Source organism: Notechis scutatus, chromosome 2 (assembly GCF_049901735.1).
Source record: "Notechis scutatus isolate UNSWTSFEM ecotype Mainland chromosome 2, rNotScu1.2, whole genome shotgun sequence".
NCBI lineage: Eukaryota > Metazoa > Chordata > Lepidosauria > Squamata > Elapidae > Notechis > Notechis scutatus.
Genome location: NC_142010.1, coordinates 168193499 through 168218271, shown reverse-complemented (window position 1 = coordinate 168218271; position 24773 = coordinate 168193499). Strand labels below are relative to the sequence as shown.

General features: G+C 38.9%; 1 protein-coding gene and 1 pseudogene across 1 annotated transcript; both read left to right on the top strand.

The window, feature by feature from the left end:
* The first annotated feature begins 1737 nt into the window (after positions 1–1737).
* Positions 1738–2737, top strand: OR6V1 (olfactory receptor family 6 subfamily V member 1; annotated as a pseudogene).
* An 18363-nt stretch (positions 2738–21100) lies between these two features.
* Positions 21101–22078, top strand: LOC113424472 (olfactory receptor 10AC1). Its single transcript, XM_026686174.1, has one exon. It carries the CDS (start codon positions 21101–21103, stop codon positions 22076–22078), a length of 978 nt encoding a protein of 325 aa, XP_026541959.1.
* The last annotated feature ends 2695 nt before the right edge of the window (positions 22079–24773 follow it).

Here is a 24773-nt window from a genome sequence, read left to right as displayed (position 1 = left end):
ATGATCCCAATGGGATCTTTTTCCTATAGCCATGACATTTGTGAGTGACAAAATAATTAAGGTCCAGATTTGCAATAATGGACAGTACTCACATAGTTCTCTACAGTAGTTTCTCACAGTAGAGTTATCAGTGAGAGAACAAGAACAAAGGAAAATGGAATAGAGATTCTTTATAAATGATTAACAAGAGAGACATCACTTACTTGTCCTTTTCAGTGAGTTACCTTGTAGTCCAACCTGGTTAGAATATTTTTTTTGTACTTCTGAGTACAAAAAGTAACAAACTTATTCCAAGTTATTATATTTTAAATATAAGTTAGTACATATTCCAATAAAAGCAGCAGTAGAGTATAGCAAACCATGAGAATGTGGGTTCTAGTCCCCCTTTAGGCATGAAAGCCATCTGGGTGACCATGGGCCAGTCAGTCTTTCTCAATCCAGTTCACCTCACAGGATTACTGATGTGGGGAAAATAGCAATAGCAATAGCACTTAGGCTTATATAATGCTTTATAGTGCTTCAGACCTCTCTAAGCAGTTTACAGAGTCAGCATATTGCCCCCAACAATTTGGGTCCTCATTTTACCCACCTCGGAAGGATAGAAGGCTGAGTCAACCTTGAGCCTGGTGGGATTCGATCTGTCAAATTGTAGGCAGACGGCTGTCAGCAGAGATAGTCTTCAGTACTGCACTCTAACCACTGCGCCACTGAGGCTCTTAATAGGAGAAAATCATTAGATATGTTCGTTGCCTTGAGTTATTTAAAAAATACATATATCCTTGACTTATGACCACAGTTGATTCCAGATTTTCTGTTGCTAAGCAAGGTAGTTGTTAAATGGATTTTGCCTCATTTTAGGACCTTTCTTGCCACCATTATTAAGTAAGTCACTGCCGTTGTTAACTTAGTAACAATGATTGTTAAGTGAATCTGACTTCCCTGTTGACTTTGCTTCTCAGAGAATCACAAAAAAACGAACACATGGCCAAGGACACCGCAACTGTTATAAATACATGACAGTTGCTAAGCATCCAAATTTTGATTATTTGACCAATGGCGATGCTGCAATGGTTGTAAGTGTGAAAATCGGCAACAGGTCACTTTTTTCAGTGCTGTTGTAATTTCAACAGTCACTAATCAAACAGTTGTAAGTCAAGACTACCTGTAATAAAGGCAGGATATAAATAAAGAATAAATAAATAAATATTTAATATACAAAGAAACAGCTTACTTTTATTTTTGCATTACGAAACCTCCAGATGATGTGAAAATTCACGTAATTCTTTGACATTTCTAATATACAATAAATATGAAAAGTAGGCATAGAAGTTTTTGGTTGATTGACTTTCATCTATGTTCTGTCTATATGTTCTATGTTCCATGCCATATTTCATTTCCCAAATATTTCCTTGAAAAATATAATTCAGAGGTGGTATTCAGCAGGTTCTGACCAGTTCTGGAGAACCGGTAGCAGAAATTTTGAGTAGTTTGGAGAACCGGCAAATCCCACCTCCTGACTGGAGATTTTACAGTATCCTTCCCCTGCCACGCCCACCAAGTCACGCCCACAGAACAGGTAGTAAAAAAATTTGAATCTCACCACTGGTTCACCCCAACTCTTTATTTTTAGCATGTAGTTCTGCAAGACAATAGTGAGAGTGATGTTCTTTTCTTCCAGTTAATTGTGATTGTGATTGAACTTCTATCCTCTTGCAGACTCACTTCTTCCCATTTCTCCAGAGGAAGCCCAGGATGGATGCAGTGACAATCAATAATAACCAGAGCATTGGACAAGTTGTGACGGAGTTCATTCTGCTAGGATTTCCTCCGGTCCTCATCAGTGTTGTAGTAACTGATGCTCGTCTTCATACACCCATGTTCTTCTTTCTGGGAAATCTTTCCCTTCTAGAAATATTCTTCACCTCAGCCATTTTGCCCAAAATGTTGACTAACTAGCTGGCTAAGAAGAAGACCATCTCATTTTAAGCTTGCATTGCTCGGTGTCACTTCTGTTTTTTCCTGGGGTCCACTGAGTTGCTTCTTCTGAGTGTGACTTCTTTTGTGACAGCACTCCACTCTTGAAGCTGTCTTGCTCTGAAACACAGCTCATTGAACTTGTCGATGTGCTTCTTGTTTTCCTTTATGCTTGTGGGCACTCTATTGCTTATCACAGTATCTTACATCTACAATATCTCCACTGTGCTTAGGATCCCATCAGCCACTGGGAGGCAGAAGGCCTTTTCTACCTGTGCCTCGCACATCACTGTGTAACAATCTATTATGGCAGCTCTATTTTTATGTTTGTTCAGCCAGCCCAGAGCTCCTCTCTGGAATTCAACCAAGTGATGGCCATTCTGACCGCTGTGGTGACACCACTTCTAAATCCTCTTATTTACAGCCTGAGAAATGAAAAAGTGTGGGAAGCCCTGAAAGCAGACATGTATTCAGCAGGTTCTGACCAGTTCTGGAGAACCGGTAGCAGAAATTTTGAGTAGTTTGGAGAACCAGCAAATACCACCTCTGACTGGCCCCACCCCCATCTATTCTCTGCTGCCCAAATCTCACCTGATCAGATGGGTCTTCTTTTGTTGCCCTGCACAGGAGAACAGAGCTGGAAATTAGGTTAGTGGGGTGGGGAGGGAATGGGGATTTTACAGTATCCTTCCCCTGCCACGCCCGCCAAGCCACACCATGCCCACCAAGCCATGCCTACAGAACCAGTGGTAAAACATTTTGAATCCCACCACTGCCTGAAAGGAATGGTGAAGAGGAAGCATGCTTCTCAGACACGCAGAGAATTTTTGTTATGATTTCTTATCTTCCATGCAAGTGCATCTTAATCAATATGAGGTTTGTGATATATCCTACAAATTCACTGCTGTATGTGGAAGAGACATAATCTCCACGATGAACCAGGCACTGTGTTAAAGTTTGGGTTTTGTTTTAATCTCATTTTTTTCTGATGAGATGCTGATGTAGCCAATGAATATCAAAGCTGAATTACTGTAACACTTGAAGCCTAAGCTGATAGTGCAAGATAACTATTTTTGTTGAATCATAATAACAATCTGTATTAATTAATGAAATAAGTTTAGTTGCTGGAAAACAAAGTGACAAACAGTTAAATAATTAGCCTTCTGATTTTTTTTTTTCATTTTTAACTTGTAAATTTTAACCTTGTTTGAATTTTCTTTTTTATGCATGCTTTTAGATTAAAAAAAGATATGTTTTATATCGTATTATTATGCTGTTTGTAAATCTCCCAGAGTCACTTAGGTGAGTTGGGCAGTGTTGAAATGTAACAAATAAATAAATAAAATCTTTTTATTAAAAAAAAAAAATCAATGGAGAAATGAAAAATGAAAAAGAAGTTTGCTTTTTTCCCTTCTGTTGTAGGCTATTGTGTGGAAAGTAGTCTTCATTGCACCTTCCTTTCTTACAGATTTGCTTTCCATTTGTTTGCATTGTTCATAAGTTTTTTTATAAAAGTCTAAATTGTTTTTAAAAATAAGCCACACACTTGAACAGCATCTGAGTAATTCCTACGGAGCAAAGCTCCATTTGGGAAGAATACTTATCATTTTGCACAGCGTACAATAAATCTACACAGACAGATCAATGAAATTGGGTTCAAAACAAATTCTCTTCAGTGTAATTCTTAATGATGACTCCTTTTTCATTGTAAACACTAGTCCTGTCATGGCTTTAGTAAAGCCAGAGAAGGACCTAGAGGAAATTTTCTTAACCTTCTGAGAGGAAGATAGAAACCCCATAAAATAAAGTTGGAGTAGAAGATCTCTAAGATCCCTTCCAGCCCTATTACTCTATGTTCTAGATATGGTCCTATATTTATTCACTGCCTGGGTTCTGCCTGACATATAACATGGTAAAATGTATGGATTGAAGAATGGAAAAAAGAACCACAACTTTCTCCGAAAGCCTTACCATTCTGGGGCCCCCCCAAACCATTTACAGTTTTTAAGCTTAAAATCAATACCTGGAAGTACATTTAGAAAGCAGCTGATAGTCAATACAGATCATTAACACTGACACTTTTTTAATCAAAAGAAGCTGATGGAGTTCCATTAAAAACACTTTTGATATTATCAAGCAACAACCAGGTGTCATGGGCAGAGGGATGATGGGAATCTGAGCCACTTATGTGGAAGGTGTCGTCAGTATTTGACAGGAAACACAGGCAAATAAGCTCATTCTACTTTATTGCAAAACTATATTAATCTTTTAAGTTATCCTGCCATCACCTTTGCAGCTGATAAATTAGGGAAGGTCTCATTTTAGCCTCTTGCTTCACCCACTATGCAGCTGTGTGCTATCCTCCCTCTTATCTAACTAGTCCTTAGGCTGCATCTCTTCACCAAGTCTCCCAAGATCATTTGCACATATCTTACACAGGATCACTAGATCCTTAATGCTCCAATTTTCCTTAATTTCTCAGTGACTTTTGGAATCCTTAATCCTAATATCCTTCTAAACCAACTGCTCTATAGAAATTGGGTGTGGGAGCCTCAGTGTTGCAGTCGTTTCTTGCTGTGGTTAATTGCTAGTGATAGGGGAGGAGCTTTATCCCAAAGTCCCTGGTTTGTAGGGTAGCACAGGGTTCAAAATTCTTGCCCTCCTACTTAACATTTACATGAAGCTGTGGATGAAGTCATCTGTTGACATGGAGTCAGGTATCATCAATATGTGAGTGATATTCAGTGGTCCTTCACAACCCCTGGTAGACCAAAGGATATGTCAAGATCTATTCAGTGCCTGAACGTTAATGGGGTTTGGACGAAGAAGAGCAAGCTCAAAACTGAGTGACTCGATCCTTCCAGTGTTGAAAACTTTCCATTTTTAGTTCTGAATGAGGTTAACTTCCCCAGATAGAATTTGAACACAATTTGTGGTCTTCCTGAATCACAGCTCCTACTTAAGTATAGATGGCAGCTGTGGCCAGGAAAGCCTTTGCACAGATTCATCTGGTGTGCTAATTGGACCCTTTTCTGGATGGGCCTTCTCATGGCCTTAGTCACCTCATGTGCGGTCGATTGCAGTGTGCTCTTCATGGGGATTCCCTTGAAGACCACTTGAAAGCCACAGCTGGTGCAGAATGCAGTGCTGCAAGCAGTTGTAAGAATGGCTTGGAACACCCATGAAACACTTCTGCTACACAAACTGCACTGATTGCCAATGGGCTATTCAAATTGCTGGTTGTGACCTATAACAGTACAGGGATATCAAACTGGTGGCCTATGGGCTGGATGCATCACACGCAAGCCATGCCCACCCAGGTTCCGCAAAGGCAAAAACATCACAAAAGTCACGTGTTGTCATGTGATGCAATCAAGTTTGACACCTGTATATAACATCCTTTAGGTTACAGGATACATGACTCATTATCTGAGGCACCGTTATTCTCCCATTGTTTTTGCCCTTGCCATAAGATGTGGATATGGTGGGCTCCCTTCATATTGTATCTATAATTAAACAGTGAAATCTGAACAGGCCTAGGAAATCTGCCTTTTTTGTTTGCATCTCCCTGGAAGTTTGAACAACTGAACCCTGCCGTATTTTAAATAAGCTTTGAAAACTACCTTTTCCCCAAGTCCTAGAATAGGGCTATTTACCTGGACTGTATTATGCACAATTTGTTTATGGCGTTATATTTCCCGTGTTATATTCAATTTTTTTTTGCTTGATTTAATATATTGGGTTTTAATTTAATTTGCATGCCATCCAGAATTGTTTATGAGTTGGGCAGCCTTATAGATCTAAATTATGTAATTAAGTATATCAGGAACAATAATATCTGGCTAATATAAATACAGATAATCCTTGTTTAACAATCACAATTAGGACTAGCAACTCTAGAATAGAATAGAATATTATTATTACCTTTATTGTCAGAGTACAACATGTGTACAATGAGATTGACTGAGCCTCCCTTCGTGCATCCCCCCCACACACACACACAACTTACAGTGAGGACAGAAGTCCCTAACCCAGTCCCAATCATATTACACTATGTGACCTTGTTGCACAATGTGCCAGCCCCCGCAAGACTGTCATACTATTTTCCGTTCAGAAGTCTGACAGCCCACGGGTAGAAACTGTTCTTCAGCCTGTTGGTGCAGCTGGCTATACTTCTATATCTCCTACCTAATGGTAGGAGAGTAAAGAAGTGCTGACCGGGGTGTGAGTCATCCCTGAGAATTTTCGTCACTCTTCTAAGGCAGTCAGCCCTAGCAATGTCATCTAGTGGTATCAGAGAACAGCCCATGATGTTTTGTGCTGTGCTCACCACCCTCTGTAATGTCTTTCTATCCGCGGCTGTCAAGTGAGCATACCACACCATAATGCAATAATACCACACCGTAATGGAATGGAATGGAATGGACTAGGATAGGATAGGATAGGATAGGATAGGATAGGATAGGATAGGATAGAATAGAATAGAATAGAATAGAATAGAATAGAATAGAATAGAATAGAATAGAATAGTTGAAAGGAACCTTGGAGGTCTTCTAGTCCAGGGCCACCAAACTTTTGGACCTCAGGGACCACCAAACTCATAATTTTAAATCCCGCAGACCAGAGACCCTGGGAAAATCCTCAAAAAAATCTACAGGAAATTTCCCCACACCATTTTCCTACCAATCGATCATTCTTTATTTGGGATCACAGGATACCGTCTCCAGCTCCGTTCTCAGGGGGGGAGAGAGAAAGAGAGAGACAGAGACTTTTGGCTTCGTGCAAGGAAAAACAACAAAAGCAGCGGAAGTCTTTCTTTCTCTCCCCCAAACTCCGCCAGCAACAAGTCTTTGTGAGACTTGTCATGCCGCCGCAGCCTCTTGGAGCAGAATGCCTTGCAGGGCCCCAAAGACTCATTTCTGGCAGAGTTTGGGGGAAAGAAAGACTTTTGCTGTTTTCCTTGTGTGCAGCCGAAAGCAGAAGAAGAAAGAAGCGGAAAGAAGCCGCCTGGTGGCCAGGCAAGGCATGTGGAGTGAGTGGGGCAAGTTCCCGCCCACTGCCCTTTCCCCGTCCCACTACCTCATGTTGTTCGCAATGCAAGCGACGCAAGACTTCTGTTCACACAGGCTATGTGGGTGGCGCAGCCTTGTGTTCCCACACAGCCTGGATTAATTGCTTTGGGAGTGATATTTCTTTGCGGACCACCAAAATTTTCTCATGGACCACCAGTGGTCCCCGGCCCACTGGTTGGTGACCACTGTTCTAGTTCAACCCACTGCTTAGGCAGGAAACCCTACAGCACTTCAGACCAATGGTTATCTAATCTTTTCTTAAAAACTTCCAGTATTGGAACAATCAGTGTGACAACTGATTGTAAAGTTACTTTTTAACAATTGCTAAATGAAGCAGTCGCTAAAGGAAGAGTACCTGTACTACCACCTTGCAATCCAAACATCAATTCAGGGAGAATGCAGGCCCATATGGAATAGGCTGGACCTCAGATTTGATTCAGTGTAAATCAGATACAAACAAATGAGAGGATTATTACCCACAGTTCTATAGTCTGTGAATCATATGAATTATATTGAGGAACAGAAAACCCTTAAGTGGAAAATCAACCAGAAGGATAAGATTAATCAGTCTTCTGTAGTGCCCCTTTGCATTCTTCCATTCAACCTAACAGCCTCTATTGTTTTGTTTCACTCAAATATACTACAAGATAATATTAGATGTAGCTTTCCCATTTATATATTTCATTTGGCTTTGAATCTAGAGCTTCTCTAAGATTTTGATTCTGGACATGAGCTCTTGAATGTGCTACTATCTATTATTAAATAGCAGCAGAATAGTATTGCCCTGTCTACAGCATTATATCGATATATATGTAGCATTTCCCATACTGAGGTGGAATATTCACAGTCACTTCCTAGAAGGCAGGTTTAACTTGCTAAATAAGTAAACATTGCTATAATTCTGCTATAATGAATAAACATTGCTATAATTCATTGGAGAGCACAGATGGAATTATTAGTTAAATGTAACTCTTGTGTAGTTCAACATCAATTACGTTAAACAAGACCCTAGAGTTTTCGGGGCCTCATTCGGAAAAAGTTTAGTTCAGTTGTTGGAATTCAAAGAGGACTACAGGGCTCAACACTTGGCCAGATCAAGTACTTAATCTGTAATTACAGTTTTACTTTAATAGAAAAACTTTTAATTAGGCCCAAAGGATTTTTATGATACTTTCTTAATTGGCCTCTAATGTCCCATTTTAAAATAATTTTAGATGACACAACTAAGAGGATTAACTTTTGAAATATTGGCCAATAGAGTGTTGTCACCATTTTGATGTATAATTTAGATGCCACAAATTTAGCTTTTAATTAGGCTGGTCCTACTATTGATATTTTACATGATTTGACTCAAAGCATGTGCAAATTTGACACTGTGGTCAAACCAAAAGATCAAAAATATTGTTTACAGCAGCCAAAACAGATACCCTCATGTACTAGAAGGAATCTGCCAGGGATGTCTTGTTGTAAAAAAAAGGGGCATGGTTTGAAGAAAAGTGGGGTGCCTTCGATACTTCCTTTAATTATTATTTGTGTATAGCAATGCTGCTAGTTAAAGGTTGCAAAAATTATAATTAAAATGACCTAAGGATGATCTTTCCAAGCTAAGATTGCCCAGACATCACTCTCAACTTTTCCCATTTGCATAGATGAGCAGTAAAACCATGGCAGATATGATAGTGTCTTAGCCATGTACTCTGTTAATCACATGAATGGACATTAGTGAGTCACTGATTCATTTGTTTCCTGAAAGTCCCCCCCACAACCAATAGTTATATGGAAATAGTTTTGATCATCTTCTGGTGTCAAGACTGAATTGCTTTGCTTCTTTCAAACTGAATGCTTTTCAACTTGCCAATGAACTTGGGGGAGGGAAATGGAATATGGAGAATGTATGCAGAGATTGTGAGGGTATGGAGCCAGCAAGGTCACCATTGCAGGTGTTTGAGAAAGAGATGGACCATTCTCATAACAAAATACTGTCTCATAATTGGACAATGTGATCAACCAGGGGTGGGAAGAAGAAGAAAGTATTGTTTAACAAGGCAAGCATTAGCGCGGGAAACCAGAGCTGGTTTTGTTTCTTCATTACCAACATGGTGTATCCAATAAAGTTTTACTTTTGGGAATTCAGTTCTCCTTAGATTGTTTCCTTGTTTTGGGTTCACTAATTGGACAGTCGACATCTGGCTTGATGTCAGGGTTTTTTCTCCCAAATTTGGATTATCTGGACCATTTGCGTCGTGGCAGAAACTTCCTATAGAATAACTCCACCTTTTGAAGCTAGCTTGAGCTCATTTGAGTTTGAGCTTGCTCTGCTCTTGGTTTCATCTCTACTCATGGCTGAAGTTGCTCAGAAGAAATTCAGAAAGGGACAGGATATCCTGAGCTCTCCCACTCATTTGCCAGCCTTTTGGTTCATGGCAGGCAGAAACCTTTTTAAGCCTCTAGATGCTGACACCTTCACTACTTAGCCAGCATGACTCTCAAGATCAGGGTAGTCCATTGACCTGGATTTACAGTGCAACCCCCCAAAAACAGCTGGACTAAAGCTCTCCAATACATGGCTTTCCTAGACTTTAAAAGTATTATCTTTTGGGTAGCTGAAGCAGCTGAGCTGATTTGATCCCAGCTTCACCTTTCAGTTTGCATCCAGAATCAAACAAAGAACAGGCATATCAAAATTCATCTTTTTAAGGTAGTTGGAGTCCCAAGCTCCATGGTTTCAAATACACCAGGCAAAGAAATTATTAAAAGACTCATTGGGACTTCCGGTTTGCAAGGCTTCGGCGGCGGCAGCAATCCGCGATTGTGCGTGGTTTCTGCTGCGCTCGCCGCTGGAGTGCCCCCGATCCAGCCGGATTTGGGGGCTATTAGTTACCCCGTAGGGTAACTGAAGATAGGGAAGATCCGGCATGAGTCCGGGGGAATAGCAACCCCCCTCCTCAGCCGGCTTAACTCCCTTTTCTGAAAGCGGTGGAGCGGCGGTCAGCAATGGCCCCCACAAAGAAGCTTTCATCCGGATAAGAATGTGCAGGAGGAAGCTGTGAAAGTGAAAGTTTTTGACTGACCAGGATAACAAGTAACATTTAAATACCCTGGAATTTAAGTTTTATTAAAGATACATCGCTCCCGAAGAAGATCAGAAAAAGCGGCGAATGAAAGTAAAAGGGAAAGTTTGTTTTTTCTCACTCTCCTTCCTTACGGTGATAGCAGATGAAGAGAAATTGGAAAAACCCGCTTTGGCATCGGCAGGTAACTAAATTGGAAAATTAAAGCCAAGGGGACAATAAAGATTTCTGAACATGGGGGAAAAAAACAAAAAACTTTTTTTTGCTATAAGTGGGAAGGGAGAGGAAAAGAATTAATATTAAGATTTTGCCGGAGGAGGCTGCTTGGAATATATAAGATCAGAGCTAAATTGTAACAAGACTTCTAAAAGATACATTCTAATTGGAACTTTGCAACTGAATTGTAACCCCAGGAAGAGAAAGTATAAAAAGAAGAAAGTGCTAAATCAGGGGTGTCCAACCTTTCACCTTCCCTGGGCCACATTAGAAGATGAAAATTTGGTTTGGGCCGCACATAAAATAAAATAAAATAAAATAAAATAAAATAAAATTATTATTTATTATTTATTATTTATTAAAAATTATTTATTTTTTATTTTATAATTTTCCAGCCAAATTTTGTGGGGGGAGCTCGCCAGCCTCGTGCCTACCTCTCCTCCTGCAAATTATTTATTTTTATTAATTTTCCGGCCAAATTTTGCAGGGGGAAGAAAGCTCGCCCGCCTCACGCCTACCTCTCCTCCTGCAAATTATTTATTTTTTATTAATTTTCCAGCCAAATTTTGTGGGGGGGGGGGGGAAGAAAGCTCGCCCGCCTCGCGCCTACCTCTCCTCCTGCAAATTATTTATTTTTATTAATTTTCCGGCCAAATATTGCGGGGTGGGGGGGGAGGGGGGGAAGAAAGCTCACCCGCCTCGCGCCTACCTCTCCTCCTGCAAATGCAGCAGCGGGGGCAGAAGCAGCGGCGGCGGCAGCAGCGGCGGCAGGGGCAGAAGCAGCAGTGGCGGCGGCGGCAGAAGCAGCAGCGGTGGCGGCGGCAACAGCAGGAGGTGGCGGGGCGGGACTTTTGGGCTGCGGCTGCCCGCCTTTTCTGTTGCTCGCCTTGCCCCGCCTCGCGCCTGCCTCTCCTCCTCCTCCTCGCTGGATCTTTCACAAAGGTTGGGGTGGGCGTTGGGCCGCATTACGAGGCAACCTGGGCCGCATGCGGCCCGCGGCCCACGGGTTGGACAAGCCTGTGCTAAATGAAACAGTCTGTGTGTATTTGGATTGCTTGGTGACTTTGGGACTTTTGGAAATTACTATTTGAAAGTCTAAAAACATTTGGGTTGTTTAAAAAAATTTTCATAATGGCATTACTTGTTGATGAACTGAAAATGGAATTTAAAAAATTAAAAGAAGAGGAACAAGAAGGGAAGGGCTCTTCTGGATCTGTTTTCCATTTTTTAGAAATGGCGATTTCTACCTATCAGAAACTACAAGAACAAGAAGATTGGGATGAAGAAGAAGCCATCTTTAATGAACAAATAACTCTAGCTGGGGAAGAAAAGGGAAAGAGGGGAAAGAGAATGGAGAATTCAAGACTTAAAAAAACAACCAAAAAAGGAAAAAATAAGGTGAAAAATCGATACAATGTCAGAAAGCAACAGAAAAGAGGAATACAGAAGAGGGTGGAGATCAAGAGACAAGGGGGTAAAAAGGCTAGACTGGAGAAGAAAGGAAGGGAAAAAAGGAAGAGAAGTTACAAAGGTTTGAAACAAGATGTAAAGAAACAGGATTTATTCAGAGATAATGGGTAAAAATCTAATTAAAAAAGAGATTCTGCAAAAGTACATAAGATTGTATTATTGTATTTATATTAATAATATTAGAAAACTGGAACATTATATGATTATAAAATGGGACAAAATATTAAAAGGAATGTGTAAAATGCTTAAGATTCAATGATAGAGTTCAATTTGCTATGGATTATTGTTTTAATTATATTATAAACTTATTATTCTTTTTTTATTTTAAAATATAGTACGTAGCTTTAGAATGTACTAAGCAGAATCAGAATGAAAATTATATATTATTTTATTATTTTAAGTGTTAAATTTAGGGGAAAGATATAAAGGCGTCATACTTCAATCAGTGATTACAGGAGAAATTTTGTGTTAATGAGAATAGATAATAGATAATTGTAACAGAACAGACAAAAGATATAAGCATAATGATTTAAATTGAGATGAAATAAATAAAACAGAATTAAGAGAGTGAAAAGAGGGGAGAAGCTATATAGAAAATGTAGAATGGTTAATAAGATATAAAATGGGATATAAAGTGAGCATGAATTCGAATTTATGTCTGTACAAAAAGATGTAACCCGGGATTAAGCCGCTTTCCAAAAAGAAGTTTTATGTTTTCATGTTCTGTGTTTTGTTTGTGTATGTTTGTTTATTGAAAATCAATAAAATTTAAAAAAAAAGAAAAAGAGAGAGTCTCATTAGTTTCCTTCCTTTCCATTTATTGGAGTGTACTTCAGAGGCCAGAACTCTCTTTACAGGTTGCACAGAAGAGACTGTTATTTCCATCCTTTCCTCTGCCCCACTTCGATTCTGAAGCATTTTCTCAATTTCTCTATTCCCAAGTGAAGTGGTACCTATATAAAAGGTGCCTCTCCGTAACACGTAGGTGTGAATGTCACACCTTGTAAATTTCTCCCACTTTACTATAATAAGAAGCCTCTAAACTGTTGGCCTTTGTTACAGTAAGATTAATATTTCTCTTTTTATTTACTCCTTTTGCTGAACACAGAATGAAGTTAAGCATTTCTTAATGCTTGATATTCATTTCTCCTGATGTTCTTGGAACTCCATGCCTCTTTTTTTTTTTTTTTGAATTCAGCATTTAATTGACTTCTATGAACAACTTGCCTTTCTCTCTGAATGATATGCTAAATTCTCATGGGTTAATACTGCTTCATATTTGATTTATTTGTATGTCAGCTTTAAGTATCGTTTGTATTATATTCCCTCCCAATAGTCAGCTGTTATTATTTTATTGCCTTTATATCATTATTTTCAAACACTAGTTAAGAAATGTGTTGGTTATTATGGCTTCAATTTTGGATTTCTGGAATGCAAATATCACAACATACAAGCTCAAGCATATGTTGGCATGGACAGGAAACAAGCGATTTAATTGCCCAGATATGAAAACATGTCTTAAACTGTCTATGATTTCCAACCAGCCACTATTTCAGTAGGAAATTGTATTGTGTTATATAATTATATAATTTACTTACAATTGTGCATTGCATTAAACAACCAACACCAGATTAAAATAACAATAGCCAATTACAACATATTTTTATGTTGTTTCTATCATTGAACATTGAAACTGGCATTTTTCCTTTATCTGTAGAGCTACAGAATGTAATGATAATTAGTTACAATAATATGTAATTATTCTTAATGTAATGTAATATAAAATGCTGGTAGAAGACAAGTTGGGTAGATCAGAGATGACAAGAATTCATAGATACAGTACAGTGACTGACAGACTATCCTAGTAAAATATGTCCATTGGATCCTAATGAGTTGGAACTGACTGAACAACTCAACACAATCAATAGCAATCAGCTAAATTATTATTACTATTCCTATATATCGGCTAGAATTTGGGAGCTATTGATCATTATGCTCTGTCCTCATGGAATATTTTGGCACCTATCTTTGGGTACTTTTAGGGGATTCCTACATGTTGGAGGGATTTTTCTGTAAACTTCAAAGCCCAGTCAACAAACATTTCTGTGAGTACAGTGTGGCACATACTATTTTGACTAAGTATCAGCTCTCAGTTTGGTTAACTATTGCTGAGATAATGTTTTTGTTCAAATAACTACATTTACAGTTTGAGATAATTAAGATGTTGTTCCTGTTGATGTCTTGCTAATCAATCCAAATCCACAGAGATAATAACAATAAACTGAAGATGAAAGAAATATTGCTGTAACCTAACAACCTTGACTTCAGAAGTATGAGAAAAAGAAAGTTAAAAACAAATGTAGCCGTATCTCTTTTCTAAACAGACTGTTACCACTTTACCAATATGAGAAGTAGTGTGGCTTCGTAAATTATCCATTGTCTCCCTGAAATTTTGTAAGAAATCTAACCAATTTGGAATGCTAAGGAGATTCTAGAAAAAAGGGTAAATACAAAGAGAGATAATTTATTTTTTGTTTTCATTTAGGCAGAGTTTGCAAGCAAATAATAGTGTTGATAAGCAAGATTCAAGTCCAACAAGTTTCTGCTTGCCTCAGTCCTATATATACTGCTCCCTCACTCTCTTATCCAAGTCCTTATCTTGAGATTTGGGAAGGAGTCATCTGGGGGTGGCAATCTACTTTTCCTAGGGCTTCAGGAGATAGTATTTCCAGATCAAAATTCGGATTACCAAGTCAAGAATTTCCAAAATTAAAAATACACTCATAAGATCATTGTGAGAAGACTTTTCAAGATAGAAACAATCCAACAAACATCATTTTCTCTTCACAGATTTTGGGAGCAGTTGTCGTATTCTCATCTCCAGGGAGAAAGCCATTACTCAAGCTTGGGTAAAGCCTTACCCCAGTCTTTGGGAGCAATTTTTCTTTCCCTTTCTCCTCATCCACAAAGATAAACTTTGGAACTTAAGAACTGTGAGTGGTGATAATGGAGATGAAGAGGTGGCAAATCTTTGTCAGTACCTTCAGATGCTTTCTGAAGGCTCCCAAAAAGTAGTGGCCCATGCTAAGTAAGATGAGAAGATAATAAAAATGCATACGTTGTGGAAAAATACAGCATTATTTTATTTTACTTTCCTTCACAGTATTGGAGCTCAAGGTCACCAATGGTATTGAAGTTCAAAGTCCAATGAAAAGGATTAGCAGTAGCTTTAGAATAAAGAATAAAACAGGATTTAGTCCCATGTTACTTCCTGGATTCTAAACAGTTATTCTTATTTCTTCAGGGCTTTTGCATCTTACTATTATCTTGGCCAAATAATGATTGTTCTCCAGCCTTCATTTTATGGATCCACCAAACCCTCAGTGGGTTTTGGACAGTTTTGTGTGTAACCTGAATAGCAGATAAAGTGAAGACAGTTAGTTGTTGAAAATATTGCCTATGAATGAAGTTGTATTTCTGGTGTTTTTTGTTTTGTTTTTTCACAATAGATGTAACATTCAGAACAGAAATTTGAGCAGAAAAGGTGTCTGTAACTAAAATATGGAAGAACCAGCCAGGGATGTTTTCTTTTTAATATTGCTCATACAGAGGGAAAGTTCAATTTATCTGAGCTTTTCCTACCAGCTAACACTGCTCTGATTTCAAACACGCAAGGTTAGAATTTTAAAAAATCTTCTTTGGATTAGTCTTCTCTACTCTACTCTAATTTACTCTATTCTATTCCATTCTCAGACCTTTTTCTTCATTCTACTTAATGAATACAGGCTCTTTATCATTCTTGTCCCTGAAAGATGGAATGGGGTGGGAGGAGAGAGGGAATGGATAAACTTGTATGCCACAGTTTGAAATACATGAGCAACTTTGTTGGATTCTCATTATAATATGTATTTATCTAATTTTGTATATTAAGTAAACAGAAAAAATAAGCTATCCTTCATATCTCTAAATTTTGTCATTCATTTCTAGAATAGAATAGAATAGAATAGAATAGAATAGAATTTTTTATTAGCCAAGTGTGATTGGACACACAAGGAATTCATGTAATTCAAGCATTACATATAAAGAGAAAAAATATAATTGGCAAAAAAATAATTAAACATTTGTATATTTTTACAAATGAAATGAAAAAGATTTTTAAATACACTTTTTAAATTTTCAACCTAACATAGAAAGGGCATAGAACTTGACTTTTGACGAATGTATCTTTTCTTTTATATACACTAAGAGCATATGCACCAAGACAAATTCCTTGTGTGTCCAATCACACTTGGCTAATAAAAAATTATATTCTATTCTATAAATGGAATGTAAGATTCCCTTTCAAATGGCAAACATTTATACTTTCTGACTTTTTTTCAAAAAAAAAAAAAATTAATACTTTGCCAAAATCTTCCTTGAAATTTCTTAAAAGTTTAATTTGCACCACAAGCAAGTCTTCCAGTTTTCTAACTTGGTCTTAGGAAGTCTGAGAACTTCTTCTGGATTTCACTTGGTGGATTCAAGCTCATTCTATTGCTTGAGGCAGTGAAAAAAGGATCTCCAAGGGATGAGATTATTTGGTTCCACAGATAAATGAGGGGAATTTCCTCATGATGTCATCACCTGGGACTTAATGATTGAAGCAAAGAGAGCTAGGTAGCCTGCAACTGATTGCAGAGCTTATTGTGCAGTGACAGTACACACACACACACACACACACACACACACACACACACATCTCAAAAATTATAAAATCACTCCCCATCAATGGGAAAGGAAATTCTGAAAAAGGGGCAGGTAGGCAGTAAAAGATAATGGAATAAATTTTTAATGCATGGCTACTTTGTATTTGCTATCTGAGAGCTGGGAAGCATACCAATACCTTCAGATTTAAAAAGTCAAATGGAATGGAGATTTCGGCTTTTATAGTTGATTGACAAAGAAATCTGGATGAAAGCTGTTATGTTTTGATTATGTGCATTAGATGCTGCTTTACATGCTGGCAGCGTCAACCTGCCTGCCTTTCAGCTTAACTTGCAACAAATTAGAATGGGGTGGGGTGTTATATTCTACAAATAACAATCTTTAATTCAAATGACCATTCATTCGTTATTCTTCAGCCTGGCCCAATGGGTCTCTTCTAGTGTGGTTTCATTCATTTATTATACCTCATCAGAACATCTATCTCCTTTCAGTGCTGCTTTACAAAATAACATTTATTTATTCATTTAAAAATATTTCTAAGAAGCACTACAATGCTATAAAATATTAACTAGCCATCTTTATCCTACAGTCTAATCCAGTAAAACAAAGCAAAATTCAGAGTATTTAGATGAAAATGCAACCCTCTGTCTCTTGTCTAAGAAGTTTGGTTTGTCAATCACTTTTGATTCTTGTCCTTTGTTAGCCAAGAAAATGCCGTAAGGTCCTTTTCTTTGAAAGGGTCAAAGGGATGCTTAACACTTTCGGCATGTGAACTTTCAAGGGATGGCTCCATAGGTAGGGGAAAGGAAGAATGAGTCCCAGGAAGCATACAGGCTATAAGATAGTAAAAGTAAGAAGGGAAAAAAGGATGTAATTGGGCATTGTGGAAAGAGAAATCATTTGGGCAATTTTTAAAAAAGTAACAAGAGGATGGATCCATAGTTTCTATCCAGTGCTCTTGTTACGACTGGATAAAAAACAGATTAAGGAGATGCCTTTCGTTCTTTTCTGCTAAGTGTGCAAAATAGACATCCAGAAGCAGGCTGGGGAGGGTTGTAGCAAGAAAGCAATACCAAATTATTTTTCACAGATGACCCAGAAGCCCTAAAAGGATTTATGGAGGGGAAGGTCTGGGAATTTATGGAATAGCTAGGTCTGGGAGATCCATGGCATTGTAGTATAGATGTATTCAAATTAGCATGGAGGAAAAATAATGGGAAAGGGGGTTATTTCATCTTTTCTGGACCAGCCCAATTTCTGATCTAGGCAATATCTCCTCCCCCCAATGAATTCCAAGGACAAATGTACAAATCTGCATCTTGCAATAGAAGCAACAATAAAGGCAGAGGGCAATAGCAATGGTAGACACGAATGAAAACGTTTCTCATGTTTTAGGTAGCATTGTTCCCCCAGAGCTTGAAAGTGGCTTCTTCTACATTTATTTATTTTGTTGTTCTTGTTCTTGTTGTTCTTGTTCTTGTTGTTCTTGTTCTTGCTGTTATGTTAGTATAAATCTTAATGCATTATGTTATTTTTGTACAATGACATTTATATATTTCAATTCTATTGTTTAGATACATTAAAGTATCGGATATAAAAAAGGGGGAGGGTTTTTATGAAGAAATTGGACAACAATTTGTCTGAAATGGTATAGGATTTCCTGCTTGAGCAGGGGGTTGGATTAGAAGACCTCCAAGGTCCCTTCCAACTCTGCTATTCTGCTTAAAAAGATGGTGGGCAGATTAGGAAGAAAGTATGCATGAGTTTCATATGGGGATGTAAGTAGAGTGGGGAAAAAATATGCATTAAATTATGATGTTTCTTGATTATTCTTTTCTGGAATTAGTAGTAAGAAAAGTTATGCTTTTATTTTGAATTTAAAATAAACTTTTTGTCAGCATTCCAGCAAACCTCCATTCCAATCAATAACTCTGAGACAAGCATAATCTCAAAAATACCTTTATTAGAATAGTACCTGGCACATCTGTGAAATCTCGAAATTAAAGTTTCCCGGATTTCCCACAATGTCCCAAACTACAATCCATCCCCTTTTCTCCCATCATCACATCACATGGACCAATCACGATCTGTCTCAGTGGAAGATCCTTTTTCTCTGCTGCGCCACACTTAATAACCTTGAACCAAGAAAAGAATTTTATTTTGTCTACTTAGAACTACTCAATTGAAATCACCCCCTCCCAACTTCTCAGGCTATGTGGCAGTGTGGAATATGGCTTCCAAAGCTGACATTTCTCTGCACTGTACTGCACATGTCTTTCAACAGTATTTTGGGGTCTTTTATCCATTTACCACATATGATAAAATGTTTCTTCTGTTTCACGGCATTTCCAACATCTGTGATTTAATCTGTCATAGATATTATTGATGGGTTTATATATCATCTGTAAAACATTTTATGCCAATTTTCCTTTAGGTTATAGCTTAGTAAAGTTATGTTGTTGAAACTGTTACTTTTGTATTTTGTGACAATGAATAACATAAAATAATGTGTGAAAAAGCCATGACAGCTGAATCAAAGCCTGAACTGAAAAGTAACCCATTGCAATCTGAGCAATCACTTTCCTTTGTTAGATTTCCTTGGGCAGAAATTATTTTAACTCTCTTCAAACTAAAATTTCTTCTGCCTTAATCTTCCTGCTTTTAACAATCCACTATTGTAGACAAAGAATCCAGACTAGGTCTGCAAAATAAAATTGCATCACATTAACCAATAAGTGTTTTTGCTGTCCTTATACTCTTATTACCTACTGTATATAACCTCAAATATTTCCTGTTGGTTACTGTAAACTGCCCTGCACATGAGTCAGAAGCAGCAGAGGTAATATTCTTTGTTTGAACAAGAACAGAGAAAAACAACTTTATGCCTGACCTCACTATTTATATGCAGATTTAAGGCTGCTTCCTATTCAATCTGGATACTTTGAGAACATTACTGAAAATGTCCCTTCCCATCTTAGATGTATTAAGACTAGATTCCTGAATTTCCAATCACAAGAGGAAATGGCTTTTTGGTAATTAGCTACATGTGAAATTAGAAAAGGGTTTCAGAGAAGGCTTCCTATAATGCAATATTATTGATATTGCTGTTATTCATGCCAAGATATTTCAGCAACAAGTATGAATAAACTCATGAATAAATTCAGCAAACTTTATTCTAATGTTTCCCGTTTGCTGGTTGCCTCCATTTTATGTCTTCCTGTGATTGCCACTGAATGATTACTGATAAATAGTCTCCCAGTTGCTGTTCCTATTGCAATTCTTGTGCACCAAAGCATTAGTTACTCTGGAAAGAGGTAGGTTGAATAGTTATATTCCACAGCTATATTTTACATATGATCTCCCAATCTAAGAAATTTTTATTTTATTGTATTTTACCATATAAATAAAATAAATATTCCTTGGTTTGGGAGGTTATGTGTAAAATGTAAGTACCCGAAAACAGGTCATACTGGAAGCCTTTTCATAAGAAATGAAATTGAGTTGTTGGGATGCTGGAATATCAAGCTATTACCTTAGAAAACTCTTTAAGTCATTTTCTTGTTAGGATATATCATATGCTCCTAGTATTTTTTTTTTTTAATGCCAATCAAACAATATTTTCAACAGTGCTAAGTTTCATCACGGAATGCACAAGATAACCATCAACATTACCACCAATGCATAATACCCTGTTTCTCCAACAATACGGCCTCCCCAATAGGAAGTCCCAGCATGTTTTATAGGCATGAAATGAAATTAAGCCCCTCCTCCCAAATTAAGGCCTGTATTAAAACATGCGAAATGGGGGAATGGTGGGGGCTTGCCGTTAGGAAGTACTTTTGTTGCACACCCGGATATGGTGCTGCCTGCATTGACCCCGATACGAAGTGCCCCACCAACACCGAGGTCAATCCAAGCCGTCGCCGCCTGCCTGAAGATGCAAGGGGGGAATTAAGTCACCCCCAAAAAGACAGCCTAGCCATTTTTTCGGGGCTCAAAAAAAAATAAGACCCGCCTTATTATATGAGAAACACGGTATATTATAGTGATGTTACAAGTCACTGTTGGGTATAAAATGTGATAATGTGACTGTCGGAAGTAGGGCCGCATTCTACTCTTTTTGGATACTCCACTGTTCTCCAGATTCTGGAAACATAGCATCTAGGCTCCCTAAAGGCAAAGCTCATGCATTTCAGTACTGCAATCTAGTCAGTTGGATGCAGTCTGAGAAACATGTCACCTCCCTTTCCTTCTTGCAAGATTTCCGAAGAAGTAGAAAAAAGGAAAATGCAAAATGACCTTGTTTTTCTAGAATAGACTGCAGGAGTAACAATACATTTTGCACAAAGTACATGGAAGTTATGCATGCCTCCCAATTTACTATCATTCCTCACAACAACTAGAGCTGAGAACCATTGTTAGATTTTAGTTTGCCATTTCTTTTCTACTGCTAATTTCCATGAGTACTTGGACCACAACAAGTAAACTGCTGGGAATGGGTAGATGGTTACTTTCATCTTTTTCATCTAGGTTTATATTCTCTCATCTCATTCTTTTTTTTCTCCTGCAGGTCTAATCTCTGTGGACAGTTGCATGGAGGGCAATAATCAGACATCCTCAAGCATGGAATTCCTGCTGCTTGGGTTCTCTGACCAATTCCGCTTGCGGATTTTCTTTTTCTCCATCCTCCTTGGGTTGCACTTGGCTACCCTTGCAGGAAACCTGCTGATTCTCTTGGCTGTGTCAGCTGAGCCCTCCCGTCCTCCAATGCTCTTTTTCCTCTGCCAGCTCTCGGCCATTGAGTTCTGTTATACGCTCATCGTTGCTCCCAAAGCGCTGGCTGACCTCTTGAGCAGCGGGAAAGGCACCATTTCTTTCATGGGCTGCGCTACCCAGATGCATTTATTTGTAGCTCTGGGGGGAGCTGAATGTTTCCTCCTTGCAGCCATGTCTTATGACCGCTACGTAGCCATCTGCCAGCCTCTTCACTACATGGCAGTGATGAACCAAGCGTTCTGCCTTCAGCTTTTCGTCATCTGTTGCCTTGGGGGATTTGTGGTCTCTCTGGGGCTGACTGTGGCTATCTTCCACCTGCCCTTCTGCAGTTCCCGCCATATTGACCACTTCTTTTGTGATGTCCCTGCTCTTCTCCACTTGGCCTGTACCAAGAGCTATATCAATGAGCTTCCCCTCCTTGTAGCTTGCGCGCTCATCCTCCTCCTCCCTTTCCTCCTCATTCTTATCTCTTATACCTGCATCTGCCTTGCCGTGATGAGGATCCACGATTCCTCTGGCCGAGGTAAGGCTTTCTCCACCTGCATCTCACACCTGGTGGTCACAGTCTTGCACTATGGTTGCGCCACTTTCATATATGTCCGACCCAAGTCTAGCTACTTACCCCATCGAGACAAGATGGTAGCCCTCATCTATACCAACCTTACCCCCCTGCTATATCCTTTAATTTATAGTGTTAGGAACAAAGAAATCAAAGGAGCTGTGAGGAAGTTATTGCAAAAACTTATTACTCATCCAAACTGCAGCATCTTTAAAAGCAGACCTGCTCATTTCTGAGGAAGTAAATTGAGTCCAGCCCAGAATCCATGGAATCAATATTTCTTATATATTGGGAAATCTTGTATATTTCTTTTATAATGAAAAGAAAGCAAATAAAAAACAGAGGCACCCACTGTGATTCATCAGTTAATCTTCTCTCTTTGCCATCTGCCTGGGATAGCCAAACATCAATTGTTAATTCATCTTGATTAATTCCTTTGTATGTAATGTACATGCTTAACTGTGCACACTCACATTATATGTGTGTGTGTGTGTGTGTGTGTGTGTGTGTGTGTGTGTGTTTTCTTAAATTTTCGCGGGTACTTACATGTATGGCATTCAGCTTTGTTCGGGTATTTTCCCACGTCATAGTAGTGGTGCTTTTAAAGTTGTAGCAACGTTTCAGCAGAATCTCATCTGCCATCATCAGGCTTTTGTATAGTGTTCGTCTGTGAGTTAGACTTTTACAGTGGTTTCAGATTTAAATTTTGGGCAGCCTATTGCTGTGCCAGAATGGGTTTTTCTTCATCCTGATAGGTTGAGAGTCTTGGTCTGTGTTTATTGGTCTTGGAGTTTGCTGTGTTCTGCTTCTAATATCTTCTGTCTGTTTTTTTGGCTCTTTTTGTATCTTGATTGGCTGGCAACTTTATTGGAGGCCTTTAGTGCAGCTTGGCTTCGGGTAAATGGACGGCTATCATTAGTTAGGAAGCTGGGTTTCATCTGGGTGCCTGGTTGGGGTGTGTTTGAGCTGGAGGTATCAGGGGGGATCTGTTTGTGCCCAGGTGTTTGCCTGGCTTGTGGTGTGGAGATTTTTTTGTTTGTGAGTGCAGGCTTCCAAATGATTGACAGCCTGGTGGAATCATCTCTTCTGTTCATGCTTTCAGGTCTTTTTTCAATCTCTATGGCTTCTCTGATAATTCTGTGGCTGGGGTTTTCTATAGTGGCTAGGGTTTTGGTGCCATTGAAGTTGATGCTATGACCTGTGGCTTCCATGTGTTGGACTAGTGAGGAAGTGTGTTCCAGCTTTTTGACTGCATTTTTGTGTTCATCCAGGTGGGTGCTTATTCTTCTATTGGTCTGTCCAATGTATGTGGAAGGGCATGATGCACAGGGGACTTCGTATATGCCTTGGTTTTCCAGGTCAATTTTGTCTTTGGGGTTTCTGAGGATGGCTGCTATTTTTCTGTCTGTTTTGAAGGCAGTCTTGATGTGGTGTCTGTATAGTATCTTACAAATTTTGTCTGTAGTGCCTCTTATGTAGGGCAGGACAGCTGTTCCATGGGTCTGTTCATCTTCTGGGTCTCTATAATGTCTCAGTGTGTTTTTGTGGATCAAGTTGGTGATTTTGCTTTTGTGGAAGCCGTTGGCTGTCAATATTTTAGTCAGGGTGCATAGTTCAGTCTTAATGTGTGTCTTGTCTGCCAGGTGTTTGGTTCTAGTAATTAGTGTTTTAGCCACGGAGTTTATCTGTGCTGGGTGGTGGTGGGATTGGGCGTTGAGGTAGCGGTTGGTGTGTGTTTTCTTCTGGTATATGGTGTGTCCTAGTGTGCCATCTGTTTTTTTGTAGATTAGTACATCTAGGAATGGTAGTTGTTTGTTTGTTTCTGTTTCCATGGTGAACTTGATTTTGGGGTGTGCACTGTTTAGGTGTGTTAGGAAATTGTTTAGGTTTTCTTGTCCATGGGGCCAAATCACGAATGTGTCATCGATGTATCTTAACCATAGTTTGGGTTTGAGGATGGCATTGGCCAGGGCTCTGGATTTGAATTCTTCCATGAACAGGTTTGCAATGACAGGTGACAGTGGTGATCCCATGGGGGCTCCTTCTATTTGTTTGTATCTTTGTCCTTTGTATATGAAATATGTGTTGGTTAAGCAGTGTTCTGTTAGTTCCATGAGGTGTTTAGCTGGTTGGTATTTATTTTTGATGATTTCAAGGGTCTCTTTTATCGGGACTTGAGTGAATAGTGAAACCACGTCAAAACTTACAAGCAGATCTTCTTGCTCCACGTGTAGATCTTTGATCATTTCCAAGAAGTGGTATGAGTTTTGTACATGAGAAGCTGCTGTTTCAGCATGGGGCTGTAGCTCTTTTGCTAGGTGTTTAGCTAGGTTTTGTAGTGGTGCTCCACTGGAGCTGACTATGGGTCTGAGAGGTATGCCTTCTTTGTGTATTTTTGGGAGGCCGTATAGTTTGGGGCATCTGGAAGATTTCTCTCTGGGTATGATCGTGTGTTGGATCTCTTTGCTTATGTGGCTGGTTATAATTTTCTTCTTGGTTAATTTTTCCAGATATGTGGTTGGGTCTGTGTTTATGGGTTTGTATGTGGAGTCTTGGAGTAGGTCTGTCAATTTTGTTTCATAGTCTTTTCTGTCCATTACTACAGTGGCATTCCCTTTATCTGCTGGGAGGATGATTATGCTGCTGTCTCTTTTCAGGGTTTGTAGCGCTTTAATTTCATTTTGCTGCAAGTTGCTTTTGGGTGGTTTGCATACATATATATATGTATGGCCTTCGGCTTTGTTCGGGTATTTTCCCACGTCATTGTAGTTGTTCTTTTAAAGTTGTAGCAACGTTTCAGCAGAATCTCATCTGCCATCATCAGGCTTCTGTATTGTGTCCGTCTGTGAGTCAAAACAGACAGAAAAATAGCAGCCATCCTTAGCAACCCCAAAGATAAAATTGACCTGGAAAACCAAGGCATATACGAAG

Coding starts and splice junctions, on each gene's coding strand:
- LOC113424472 (XM_026686174.1), top strand. CDS start 21,101: ATGGAGGGCAATAATCAGACATCCTCAAGCATGGAATTCCTGCTGCTT.